This window comes from Colius striatus, chromosome 2, assembly GCF_028858725.1.
Source record: "Colius striatus isolate bColStr4 chromosome 2, bColStr4.1.hap1, whole genome shotgun sequence".
In the NCBI taxonomy this organism is placed as follows: domain Eukaryota; kingdom Metazoa; phylum Chordata; class Aves; order Coliiformes; family Coliidae; genus Colius; species Colius striatus.
This window is the reverse complement of record NC_084760.1, coordinates 77,394,027-77,406,433: the sequence shown is the minus strand read 5'-3', so window position 1 is coordinate 77,406,433 and position 12,407 is coordinate 77,394,027. Positions and strand designations below refer to the sequence as shown.

Below are 12,407 nucleotides of genomic sequence, written 5' to 3'. Positions count from 1 at the left end.
AAAATAAGGCATGACAGAGAAGGATGACTGTTCCTGTGCAACAATAATATAATTCACCAAAAGTTCGAGACTAGCTTCACCTATCATGCAAATAAATGTGAAATTTCTCATTATAATATGATGACAAATCATAAGAAAGTCTTTGCCTAATTGTTGAGGAAGATATTTCAAAAACAGGGAAAAAAAAAACCAAAACAGAAAGAAGTAACTGATGATTTAGAGCCTGGAAAACTTTGGCTCCAAACTTAAAAGTTCATCTGCAGTCCCAAGAGTTCACTGCATTCTGTCCAAGCAGTAACTGGCGCCTCTATAATTTAACATTTCTGTGCAAACTTTAAAAAAAAATAAATCCAGCTGGAAGAGCAAAGATGATTCAATGTCATTATCCTTCCTGTGCTGAGAAAGATGCAACAGTGCACCACTGACTTAAAGGAGAAGGAAGGGGGAAAAAACAACCCAACATTAACTTTGCTGGATGTAGTGAGTGCCTGCATATTGTAACTCTGCTGGCATGCTGGAGAACTCCAATTCCTGCAACCTGTCCTTCATCAAACCATAGCATAGTCTTTCTACTAAGTTCTCTTTTTTTCCTTAAAAAAAATCCCCCAAACCCTACTTTAGTGAAAATAAAGTCATAAACTTATCCAGACAATAACAACAAAATAGCACTTACATGGCTTCTTGGGACATTTCTGGCATTTGTTAAAACCCCAGGAAGTACCCACGGTTCCACAGCAGTCTTCTTGCTTTGAAAGGCCAGGAAGTGCTTTGCCACACTGGAATAGTCAGGTAAAGAATACTATGGTTAGTGATATGACATAATGCTTGCTTCTAGTACAATATTCTTTTTCAGTCATCTTGGGTAAGCCTCTTGGTGAGACTCTGAAGATTCACTGGAGCTCTTAGCTGAACTTGAATAGTGGCCATGCATTGCAATGGCTTTCTACACAGGCATGAGTAAATTAGGTGATGTTATCATCTTCCCCTATGCCAACTTCAAAAAGAGAAAGAAAAAGAGCAGTATGTCATAGGAATAAGTGAGTATATTTCCAAGGTAGTAACTTGCCATTGGCACCTATTCCCTACATTCTTCCTCAAGAAAACATACTATATAAAATATCTCTAATACCTTTCTAGTTACCCTCAAAGACAGATAAAACATATGACTGTGATTTCTATAATGTTACTTGCTATTAGAAAGTGTCAGCTTCCTGACAACTTATCTTTAATATTTACGACCACTTCCTGAAAATTGCCAAATTATAATGATACTGAAGAAGGTAATGCAGATAAGATGACTGAAGCCAAAGTTAGTGATGTCTGTGTGATTCCAAGTGGCTTTCCCCATGCAAATATTTAAATTAATCTTGTAATAATTTTTTAAGCTAGTATTCCTTTTTGACCCGGATAAATAATACTTATTTTGCTTATTAATAACATGAGAATACTATTTTCAGAAGCTTACAAGGTACTAGTTATATTCTTGACTTTTGCACTTTTTGTCCATTTTGCATGGTAAAGAAAGCTTATATGTATTTCTGAGATGCAGACATTGAAAAACCCAAACATTTAAACTTCTCAACAGCTGCACTTAGTAACACTTTCAAAGCAAATACTGACATAAACAGGCACTGCAGCAAACAATTCAAATGTGCTAAAGTGTGAATTCTCAGTATGGAGTGGACAGACCTCCTCTAATCTAATTTTCCTTCCTGACAGCATATAAACCTGACCCAAAACAGCTGGGTCATCCTATGGTACAGGCTGTGGCCTTGTGATTGCTATCACTTCAGCTGGTAACCCAGTGGGGATAAATATTGAAGGCCCAGGCACTGATGGCTTCCTCTAACCTTCCCAAAATTTTTCCAGTATGCTATTAATCATACTAACAATCAAGAGTCAATGACGTTTCTGAAGTGGAGAGTTACTCTGTGTAGCTCCACAGTGTGACTCCTAACAGGATAGCAGGCTACCTACTCATCAGCAGACTCATCACAGGGTTCCCTCTTTGCATAGTGAGGGCTGGCAAGGCATCATCCCAGCCATTTTCTCTCTACTCTCCAGGTGCCTCCTGAAATATTTCAGCAACAAATTAAAAGCTGTACCAGTCAACTGTATCAACATAAAACTGTACTGTGCAACCTGCAGCAGTTCAGCACTGAAGCCTGTGAAGCTTAGACATCTGTCAAGGGATGTGTGAGCAGCCAGGAGCATCGTATGTCCCAGAGAAAGCTAGTCTCTCTTGTGAAATTGAGCTTTTAGCATCAGGACAAGTCACCACAGTTACAGTGCACCTCTGCACACCAGTCAAACTTCTCAGACGCAGGCCCAGGCTTACACCATGTGAACACGTGTCTTTCACGCTGTCTTCATAGAATCATAGAATGGTAGGGTTGGAAGGGACCTTTAGAGATCATCTAGTCCAACCCCCCTGCAGAAGCAGGTCAACCTAGATCAAGTTGCATAGGAACATGTCCAGGCGGGTCTTGAAGACCTCCAAGGAAGGAGACTCCATAACCCCTTTGGGCAGCCTGTTCCACTGCTCCCTCACCCTCAGGTCATGCACTCAATCTGTCTTGGGCACTAACAGGATTGGTACCAGATGGACTATTCCCGAACAGTCAGTCACAGTGCACTGAGTTATGTTTCCAGAAGCAACCCTTGGCCTGGCACTTCACAAAGACCATCGAGATGCCCAAACAGGGAATCCTGTACAACTTCCTCTGCTGCAGCAGGTAGTCTGTTTTCAAAACCGGAACTAGCTCTTTCAATTTTCTATAGCTAGGTGATACACAGATCTTGCTGCAGTTCCCAGAAGCTCAAAAATCTTTCAACCAGAGAGCACTCAACGTGTCTCCCAAGAGGTTGCCCATAACTCTTATTCACGTTATGTCTTTACACAGTGCTAGTTTTTCAACCTGTATCCTAGGTGAACATGCTCTAGGAAGGACATTTTACTTTATAATCACAGCTACTCAGTTTTACTTTATAATTACAGTTGCTTAATTTGTTTCCTAGAGCTGCATCTGCTTCTTCAGAGAAGTCACTTCAGTTATATACTGTGGCTGTTAAACCAATTTGCACTCGACTCTTCTTCCTTGTGCCTCAGTTTTACAACCGTCCTCTCTTCAAAAATAAGTGGGAAGAATCAAGGCTGATGCTGCACCTCACCTTATGATCTCAGAAGTAGAGCATTTGGGAAGTGAGGCACATTACCTAACACCCAATGTTCCTCTGCAAGGTCACAAACCTCAAGGACACATCTCAGCAGCTTGTGTGCATCGAAGCAATGCTCCACCAACATGAGAGCCAACATGCCATCATGAACTGTCCTTTTTTTTTCTTCTCCTTTTCCCCAGAATAGAAAAGGTGTCATTTAACAATAGTAAATGGAAGGCCTATAAAACAAAGAAGAGGAGGAAAAAAAAAAAACCAAAGAGGAGAAGGTGGACTAAAGCCCACTCTTAGTTTAGGTGTGGTACTACAGCCTTTGCACTCTGTTGAAAATCATGATCTCTGTGGTCGTAACTTTTTAAAATTTTCATATAAAAATCATGAGTGAAAATAAGGATGCCAAAGTCTGAGTCATCTGGCAACTGTCGTTTGTAGCCCTGTCAGTAAAAACTGGCAATGATTAAAGCTGCTACTCCCACTGCCTCTATGGTGAATTGAAGCTTGAAGAATCAATGATAATTTGGTTAAGATCCAGATCATTGTAGAAACCGGCCAGTGAAGAAAAGCAATTGCCACATGGGGCTCCTAGTGCTGTAGGATCAGTGTAATTTTGGAGCTATACATCAGAAAAAAAAATACTGCTTTGCAAAGTCTTATGCCAAGCAGAAACAAAGTTCTTCTATAGCTAATAAACTCTGATCTCTCTGGTACATCTAATAGTGCTGCAGATACTTTCAACACTCATGGCACTGCACAAACTGTTTCCTAGCCAGCTGCAGCTCCTTAAGATGCTTCTCCCTTTTCACAAACCCAAAGCATGAATGAACTGAAGCTCTGTTTCTACAGGTCTCAAACTTCTATGGAATTTCTATCCACTTCAAAAGTCTTACTCACTTCCTACTACTGAGAAGAACTCATTAGTGCTTCAGACAGTCTGCTCCAGTCTGAGTTACAAGTGACTGGAGAAGTCACTTGGGGGAATCCATACCTATTTTTAGTTTGTATCATCATTCAACACAACTCCAACACAAATATGTGCCTAAAATAAGCAGTGAAGCTAAACACAAGCGTACAGCTTGCACTATGCATGAAGATGATGCCATTCCCTAAGCTTAGGTTTACACTTTTCTATCTATCATCCACACACATTTTAAACTATTTTGGCCTGTATTCCTGAGGGCTTCTGGAAAAGAGAATAGATTTTCATGAATGATACCTCTGTCACAAGCTCATGATTTGGAGATAATTCTTACTGGTTCAGAAGGCAAAGAAGTCATGAAGGATTGGTATAAAAGAGCTCAACTGTGCTGAAAGAGGCTCAGCAGTAGCAGTGGTATGAGACACACATGGTACTGCTATAAAACAAAGTTCTTCCTGGGTAAAGCATACACAGACACTGAAAGTATTGTTTCAAATTTTGAATATTTTTCCCCATATGTGCCTGGGTTTCTATGCCAATATTTTATATAACTGAAGGAAGTACTGAATATTCCCAGTGGTAGACTGGAATTCTGGCTGACCCTGTGCTAGTGCACAAAGGCCACCTCAAGCCACATCACCTCTTTGTTCCTCTGTTCAGACTCCAGCCTCTGCCCCATCTCCAAAGTTTTGGAGCACCAATAGTACTTGAGTTGTATACTGCCACCAGGGCTTCATGTGTTTTCCAGTGACAGGGAAAAAGGAAAGGATTATATCCTTGAAATCCTTCTGCTAAGGCAGTAGAAGGAATTTATTGAGCTCCCTTGTAAAGTGTGGTAGAGAGCCCAGTCTGGCAATTAGTCTCAGGGCAACCGCCAGAGGATTCTGGCTGAGAGACCACAACGTTTCCTGGGACTCCCGCTCCTGTGTGACCCATCTACAATCCCTGTCACAAGCTGCGAGTTAAAACCACAATAAAGGCATAAATAAAGGAATGTCACATGATTAGCTATGATTGAAATTGATAGGTGCTTGGCCTGAGTTAATAGCTAATGACTTTGGGATTCAGCTCAAAAGACCGTATTTCACATACCACAATAGCAGAAGTGAATGGATATACTGTTTAACTTTCTGTAAACTATTCAACAGGCACAGACCTTGGATTGTTGCTGCTTTTCTTTTTTTTCCTAAAGGCATGGCAAACACAGTAAGAAACTCAGACTTAATAAACTGTTTTACTGAAACAATTAACAAGCAGACTTAATTAGCTAACTGACCAGCTGAATGACAGGTTGTTACAAATGAAGAGTATTATCCCATGTAGCACTGGTTCACTAACAGGCATTGTCTCATATGCAGAGGAAAGAAACTTAAATACTTCCAGACTTTCTAGAAGAACTGGTAAGGAATTTGTTTTGGCTTAAGCAGAACATTCTTCATAGGCAAGTAAAAATTATCCAGCTTTCTTCTATTTGAGTAATTAAAAAAATGTTTGGTGTTCTTGGTATCTGATATATATCTAATCTTCTGATATTTCAGCGTACTGATCTTGCAAAGAAACTATTGTGATTGAAGCATTAATCCTGGAAATTAATCTACACTGATTTCTGACAGTCTATTTGTTTAAAAACTTCAGAAGCCAAACCATGAGCTTCAAGGAATTCCAGACAGTTATTTTATTTTATTTTATGAGATGGTATTTTTAAGACTATTCTAACAAAAATGGTTTTTGAAGTGTTTTAAGACAAAAAAATATTAGTATGAAGAACACAATTTTACCTGTATCATTTTCCATGCCTAAAGAATATAAACAGGGAAGTTCATTTCATACAGCTGTCAAAAATTTCAAATTCCTGAAATTCACCTCCACAGGAAATGTTTTGTTAAATCTGAAGTTCAACAGGGATATTTACACACTTGAATGAATAACTTCAACTGGCATATCACTACTGTCATCAGCTCCAGACTACATATGCTATGATCTTACTGTATACAGAAGTATTGATACATTAGGTTATACATTAAGAGCTATCAAAACGTTTTGCTGCTCTGATTTCTAACTTAAAATTTCTGATGCCTTTGCTTAATACTTCCCATAATGAAAAACTCAGTGATCTAAGCCCAGTTCCTAAAAACTTTAAGTATATTCTCCAAGTACTTGATCAGTGCATGCTCTTGTCTGAATCAAGTTAAGTAAACAATGATTTGCAGTCAGAATCTTAATTGTGGTATGATACTCACAATTTCTGGCCTTTTTCATCTGCTACCTATCTCTTGGCTAATTCTGTATTCTATCAAGTCTGACAGCAGAGAAAAGAGTGTTGCTCAAAGTGAAACAAATATTTCCTGGAAAAGACATTACTGAAACACAATATTAAATAAACCATTTCCACAGAAATTTATCCCACTAAGAATGCTGATCAACTAATATTTGTTTATCAAGTATACTTGTTATTTATCACATCTAAGTGGTATTTGAAATACTTTTGAACACATATGTGAGCACTTTGATCACACTGAAAAATGGACAGTCTTTACTAGAGTTCACAAATAATGTTAATTAGCTTAATTTATTTTTAAAATCTATCAAATCATGCTTCTGTTCATTGCTATAGGTGACATATTTTGGTTTTCTTTGATATGATTTTCCAAAGTATTATTATAATATATCAAATTTCACTTCACAATACCAGAATTTAGGCATCCTTCTCAACAGAGCTGTAACAAGTATGGATCTTCTCTTCAACACCGTTCAAAATGCTTTGCAAGGGAAGCACAAAGCATCATTCCCAAAACAAATGACAAGCAAGGAGTGCAACACATCCCCTTAACACTGCAACCTGGAACTATGCAAAAATAAAAAACACCCCAGAAAACCCATGGAGATCACAAGAGAGCATTTTTTAGATTCCTTCAGTCCAGCTCCTCTCAGCAGGTACACATCAGCACAACTGAGGGTCAGGGACGTGGAATGAACAAGCAAAGGTGGACCTGATGTCTTAGTTTCTCTTCTGGACCTTTTAGCATTTGTTGCCTTCAGCCAGGTAAGCAACTTCAACATCTGTTTCTCCTCAGAATAAAAACTCTTTTGTTTTTAAACTACAGATGCTGAGATCACCAGAAGTCTCCTTCAGTAAAAGCAACACTCAAAAATATCTGCTGAAGAGAGTGGCATTATTTGTCAATCTAATAATGAAGAGCCTGCTTCAGAGAAATTTGGAAATACCAGCTTCTCGAATTTCTCACTGTTTTGCAAAAAATGCCTCCCTCTTTACAGTTAAGCAAAAGACACCAAATCAATTTTGAGAAAAAAAAAAAATTCTTTAGTCAAAATACTGAAATGGAGTAACTGTAGGAAAACACATGAATATACTTAGTAGACAACTCAAAGTGATCTTAAGGGGGAAAAAGGAGGTGCTTAAATATCTTCATATGAATTTTGACAGAGAGTAGATTTAAATGCAAAGTAATCATATGCTAAATTAACAGGACTCAAGATTACCAATGCAACCTTTACTAGGTGTGCCACTGACATGGCAGAAGTATTTTGGGAAACAAGAAGGTAATCTGTGTCATCATAAAGGCATTTTTATTAGAATTAAATTGAAAAGCAGTTGAAGAGGAGGAATTAATTAAGAGAAACATGATCTCATTTTTTTGCTTTTTAAAATAGGACCTAGAGAATCAGTGGTCTAAGATGACCAACTCCTTGGACTTCAGAAATACAGAACTATGTGGCTGTGAAGGACCTTGCAGGACATCACCTCCAGTCTCCAGCTTTTTAAGACATCATAACAACAGTGCTCTCCAGAAATGTACTGTTCTCTATCTTTAATGGGATTTTTTTTTTTGTCCCACTACTTCCATTGTATCTGTTTCCCAACTTCAAGTTTCTATTTTCTCAACATCATTTTCTATATAACAGGGTGCAGGTTTAGGTAAAGGCTTGTTTCCCATATTTTTATGACAAGGCTAAGTTTGTGGCCTTCAGTTTAACTATTGTTTTATGATATATCCTGCAAAAATATTTTTGGTACTAGGAAAGCATTTGATGAACCACAGCTTTTGTATGTGACACTCATAGTAAGCTACCATGTATACATGGGAAGCTATTCTGGAGCAATCATCGTCAACATCTCCCAGAGGGGAAATAATTGCTAAGTGTTCCACTCAGAGTGGCAGCCAGGAAAAGTGAATTGACTTATGCAGAAAAGGGAACTATCCAGAACACTATTTGTTTCCTATATTACTTTCTAAGAATTGAAATATTAATACAACTTTTATAGTTGCTCTTTCCACTTCCCAATGCTGAAGACACTTTGGAAAATAGTTAATTAAGAAACACATGCATACATGTTTATAAGTATGAAAACCTTGATGTATCTATTCTAATTAAACTGGGAAATTTCCTTTCTCCAGCCCCTCTCTCTCACATTCTGCCCTTGTAGACTAATATCTTCCTCCCTCTCTGGAGGTTTTCAAAACCTGCCTGAACATATTCCTGGGCAACCTGCTCTAGGTGAACCTGCTTTCACCTAGGGAGGTTGGTCTCTAGAGGTACCTTCCAACCTCTACCATTCTCTGTGATCTTTTCATACATCTTTTACTATCTTTTTCTCATGGTTTTGCTGCCTTTGGTTATAATCACGATACTACAGCCTACTATGTGAATAGATGGTCTAGAAGAACTTTTGTGATGTTAATTAGGAGTGATCAGAGCAGGCCTGGTAATATGACCAGATTCTTCAATGATCTGTACCATAATGTCCTCCAAGCTTCAGTTCAGTGCTCTAATTGCACTCAAAACAGTGTATGCTCTGTTGGAAATGCCCTGCATAAAATACGCCCTGTCTGTCTTGGGATTTGAGTATAGCAGCTAACTTACTTTTGCAGAACTACTGTTTTTGAATTAAAGGAATTTAAATAAGGTAGGCTGTGGAAGAATTTGTAGAGAGACAAAAAATATTCCACAGATTCCAAAGTGTTAAATTAGGAGGACCTGTAATTGAAGACCAGTTGAAACTCAAGGAAGGAAAGAACAAGAGATGGAGAGAAACATAGAACAGACAAGACCACAGTAGAGACTTTGATACTGTTTTTATCCTGTGCTTTTAAGCTGGGACCAAAACTTAATTCAGCAGTGTTTTTATTAACTTGGTCAATTTGCCTATAAGAGGCCACACACATCCTTCCACCAATCTGGTCTAGAGACAGTAAAGTCACCTCTGATCTCAGGATATTTAGTAAAACATTTCTGAAGCCAAATATGCAATCCACCCTGCGAGAAAATGTATAAACACTGATGACTGTTGAAAAAAAAAGTACAGATATCAAAATTATCCAGCATAAACTCCAGAAAGGACTTGTAACACACTGCTACTTATAGGAAAAGCTCAGTTTAGCGTCTTGTCTTAACAAATAAAGAGAACTCTCACATTTGCAAAGCAAATATCAAATAAATAGAAAACCAAATTATTTTAGAATAGATCTATTGAAAATCTAAGAAAAATTCACTGCCTTGTCCAGTTCAAGGTATATATAACATAGAAATAAATAATAGGCATTGCTTGATTGCAGGAAAAACATTTTAACATTTCAGGTTCAAATTTGAAAGGTGAATGAGTCACTTCAATGTATATTTATGGCAAGGACTTAAATGATTGCTCTACCAAATGTTACCTACAACTCCAATTGTAAAATGAACCATTAAATTAAATAACAAAAGGGTTCCAAAACCTATGTTCTTCTCCAAGACACTGAAAAGATCAATGACATTTGTAAAAAAAGAGAACATATATTAGTTTAAACTAGGAGACACTATCCTTTTTTTGAGAACACTGCAAAGACATTTTTCCAGGGGTAGACTGATCCCTCATTCTTAGGAAATACAGAGAAATAGTTGTTTGACACAGGCCCTGCTTCATTTTGTCTAACTTTGGGTGTGTATTACCAGAAGGAACAAAACCAGAGTGATCTTTGTGATAAATTTATCTACTTCAACATATATAGCGGATCCAAACCTTCAATAAAATAGCCAAATTATATTTTTTAGCCTACTTAAACCAAGATATTCATTCTCCAGCATCATTTCTCAAACCAAGTGTATGATTCTTCATAAAACTTCCCACAAAATTTCAGCCTGAATCATGCACCCAGCTTACAGACGTAGAATCTATCAACCACTAGACCATGTCCCCAGGTGCAATATCCAGGCTTCTCTTAAACACCTCCAGGGACAGTGACTTCACCACCTCCCTGGGCAGCCCATTCCAATGCCTGACAACCCTTTCAGTAAAGAAATTCCTCTTCATATCTAGTCTGAACCTCCCCTTGTGCAAAGTGAGGCCATTTCCTCTTGTTCTATTGCTTGTTACTAGGGAGAACAGACTGAGCACCACCTCACTACAACTTCCTTTCAGGTAGTTGTAGAGAGTGATAAGATCTCCCCTGAGCCTTCTTTTCTCCAGGCTAAACAGCCCCAGATCCCTCAGCCGTTTCTCACCTGAATCACAGAATCATAGCGTTGAAAGGGATCTTTAGAGATCATCTAGTCCAACCCCCCTGCAGAAGCAGATTCACCTAGATCAGGAGATGCGCTCCAAATCCTTTACTAGCTTGGTAGCTCACCTCTGTATCCTCTTCAGGGCCTCAATGTCCTTCATGTAGAGAGGGGCACAAAACTGGACACAGTACTCAAGGTGTGGCCTCACCAAAGCCAAGTACAGGGAAATGATCACCTCCCTACTCCTGCTGACAACACCGTTCTTAATACAGACCAGGATGCCATTGGCCGTCTTGGCTACCGAGGCACACTGCTGGCTCATGTTCAGCTGCTGTCAGTCAGCAGTCTGAGGTCCCTCTCTGCCTGGCAGCTTCCCAGCCTGTAGTGCTGCTGGGAGTTGTTGTGGGCCAAGTGCAGGACCCGGCACTTGGTCTTATTGAAACTCATGGAATTGACCTTGGCCCAGACATCCAGACGATCTAGTTCTCTCTGACTTGATTTGAAAAGCTAAAATTTCAATGAGGTGATAAGCAATAACTGGGTCTTACTGTTTTACAATCTCGTCACATGTGCTTTCTTCTCTCTTTGTATAGTTACATACATATGCAAATATGCTAAAATGATAGAAACGTGTCACTTAAAGCGCTTTCAAGAGCTGAGAGACGTGCAATTTTGAAGTCATACACAAAAACTGATGTGAAGATATTTTAAATTGGACTAAAGTTTTAATGCTCCAGCAAACACTCAGCTGGCTTTCACCATCTTTCTACTCCCTTCAACATTCACATTTCGACAGATTCAAAACATTATCCTTAAATACTGTAAAACATGTGAAGTTGTTGAATAGGAATTCCGATGAAAACTGTAACTCTTTGAAAAACACTGGCTGTTAAGATATACATGCAGACAGACTCATTAAACCAAAGGAGAGTACAAGGTGTAGAACATGATACAACCTTAGTTGTTCAGTTAGGGAAGACAGAGCTAGGATTTCTCAGGGTTTATTATCTGGAGAAATAGCTTATAAATGGAGATGTTATGGCTAAAATACCTGAAATCAGAATGTCAGAAATCCAAGTCCTTAGCTTCAAGGAGGTTCAAAAGAATGTTATTTTATAAAAACTTTATATTCTCAATAAAACTTTATTTTGGAAAAGAATGAAAAATGTGTCCTTTCCTGGCCATTGGTGAATTTTTTTTCATTCTTGTATAATACTGTTTTAAAGCTACCAGTCTCAAAAAGGTTTAATCAACATTTCTTACCTGTGTCCCAATGGTCTCCTGGAAGCAGCGCCCAAGCTGAGTTTTAACTGAAACAGGAAACATATGAGGAATGGGTTGTTGATTTGTGTAAGTAGTATGTCCTTTCTGGGTCTTCTGATACGGAAGACCTTGATAAGAGACCTGTGGATGTACTGGCTGAGGTGCTTTTGTTTTTTGTCCTGTTGATGTGCTGTCAATTCTTGAAACTTGATGGATCTGAACTGAGGCTTCAGGAGGATGTTTCACATGGATATTCACTATGTTAGGAGGGAACTTCACTAAAACAGTTGAAGAAAAAACATATAAGAAAAATTGGTAATTTTATATATATATATATTTTTAGATAGCTCTAAGACATTTCTTTTCTGTACATTAGAATTTTACAGAGCGCCTTCAAGTGAATGAAATACAAATGAAGCCCAAATTTGAAGGTTAGAGGGAAGGCTGAAAGAATGCTTAGAGTCTCAATAACAAAGCAAGAAAATGAAAACTCTTCACATAGGAAAGAATAACATTATAGGATTGTAAAGACCACTACATAAACATGGAT

At 38.3% G+C, this 12,407-nt stretch overlaps 1 protein-coding gene across 7 annotated transcripts in view; it reads right to left on the bottom strand.

Moving 5' to 3' along the window:
* The window catches only part of LTBP1 (latent transforming growth factor beta binding protein 1), a 151,206-nt gene that overhangs the window by 94,519 nt on the left and 44,280 nt on the right, over positions 1 to 12,407 (bottom strand). For all 7 annotated transcript variants that reach the window (XM_061991178.1, XM_061991179.1, XM_061991172.1 and 4 more), the window contains 2 exons: positions 11,858 to 12,135; positions 674 to 776 (listed from right to left, as the gene is read on the bottom strand). In XM_061991178.1, the coding sequence (XP_061847162.1) occupies positions 674 to 776; positions 11,858 to 12,135 (381 nt within the window). The remainder of the gene's footprint in view (positions 1 to 673; positions 777 to 11,857; positions 12,136 to 12,407) is intronic.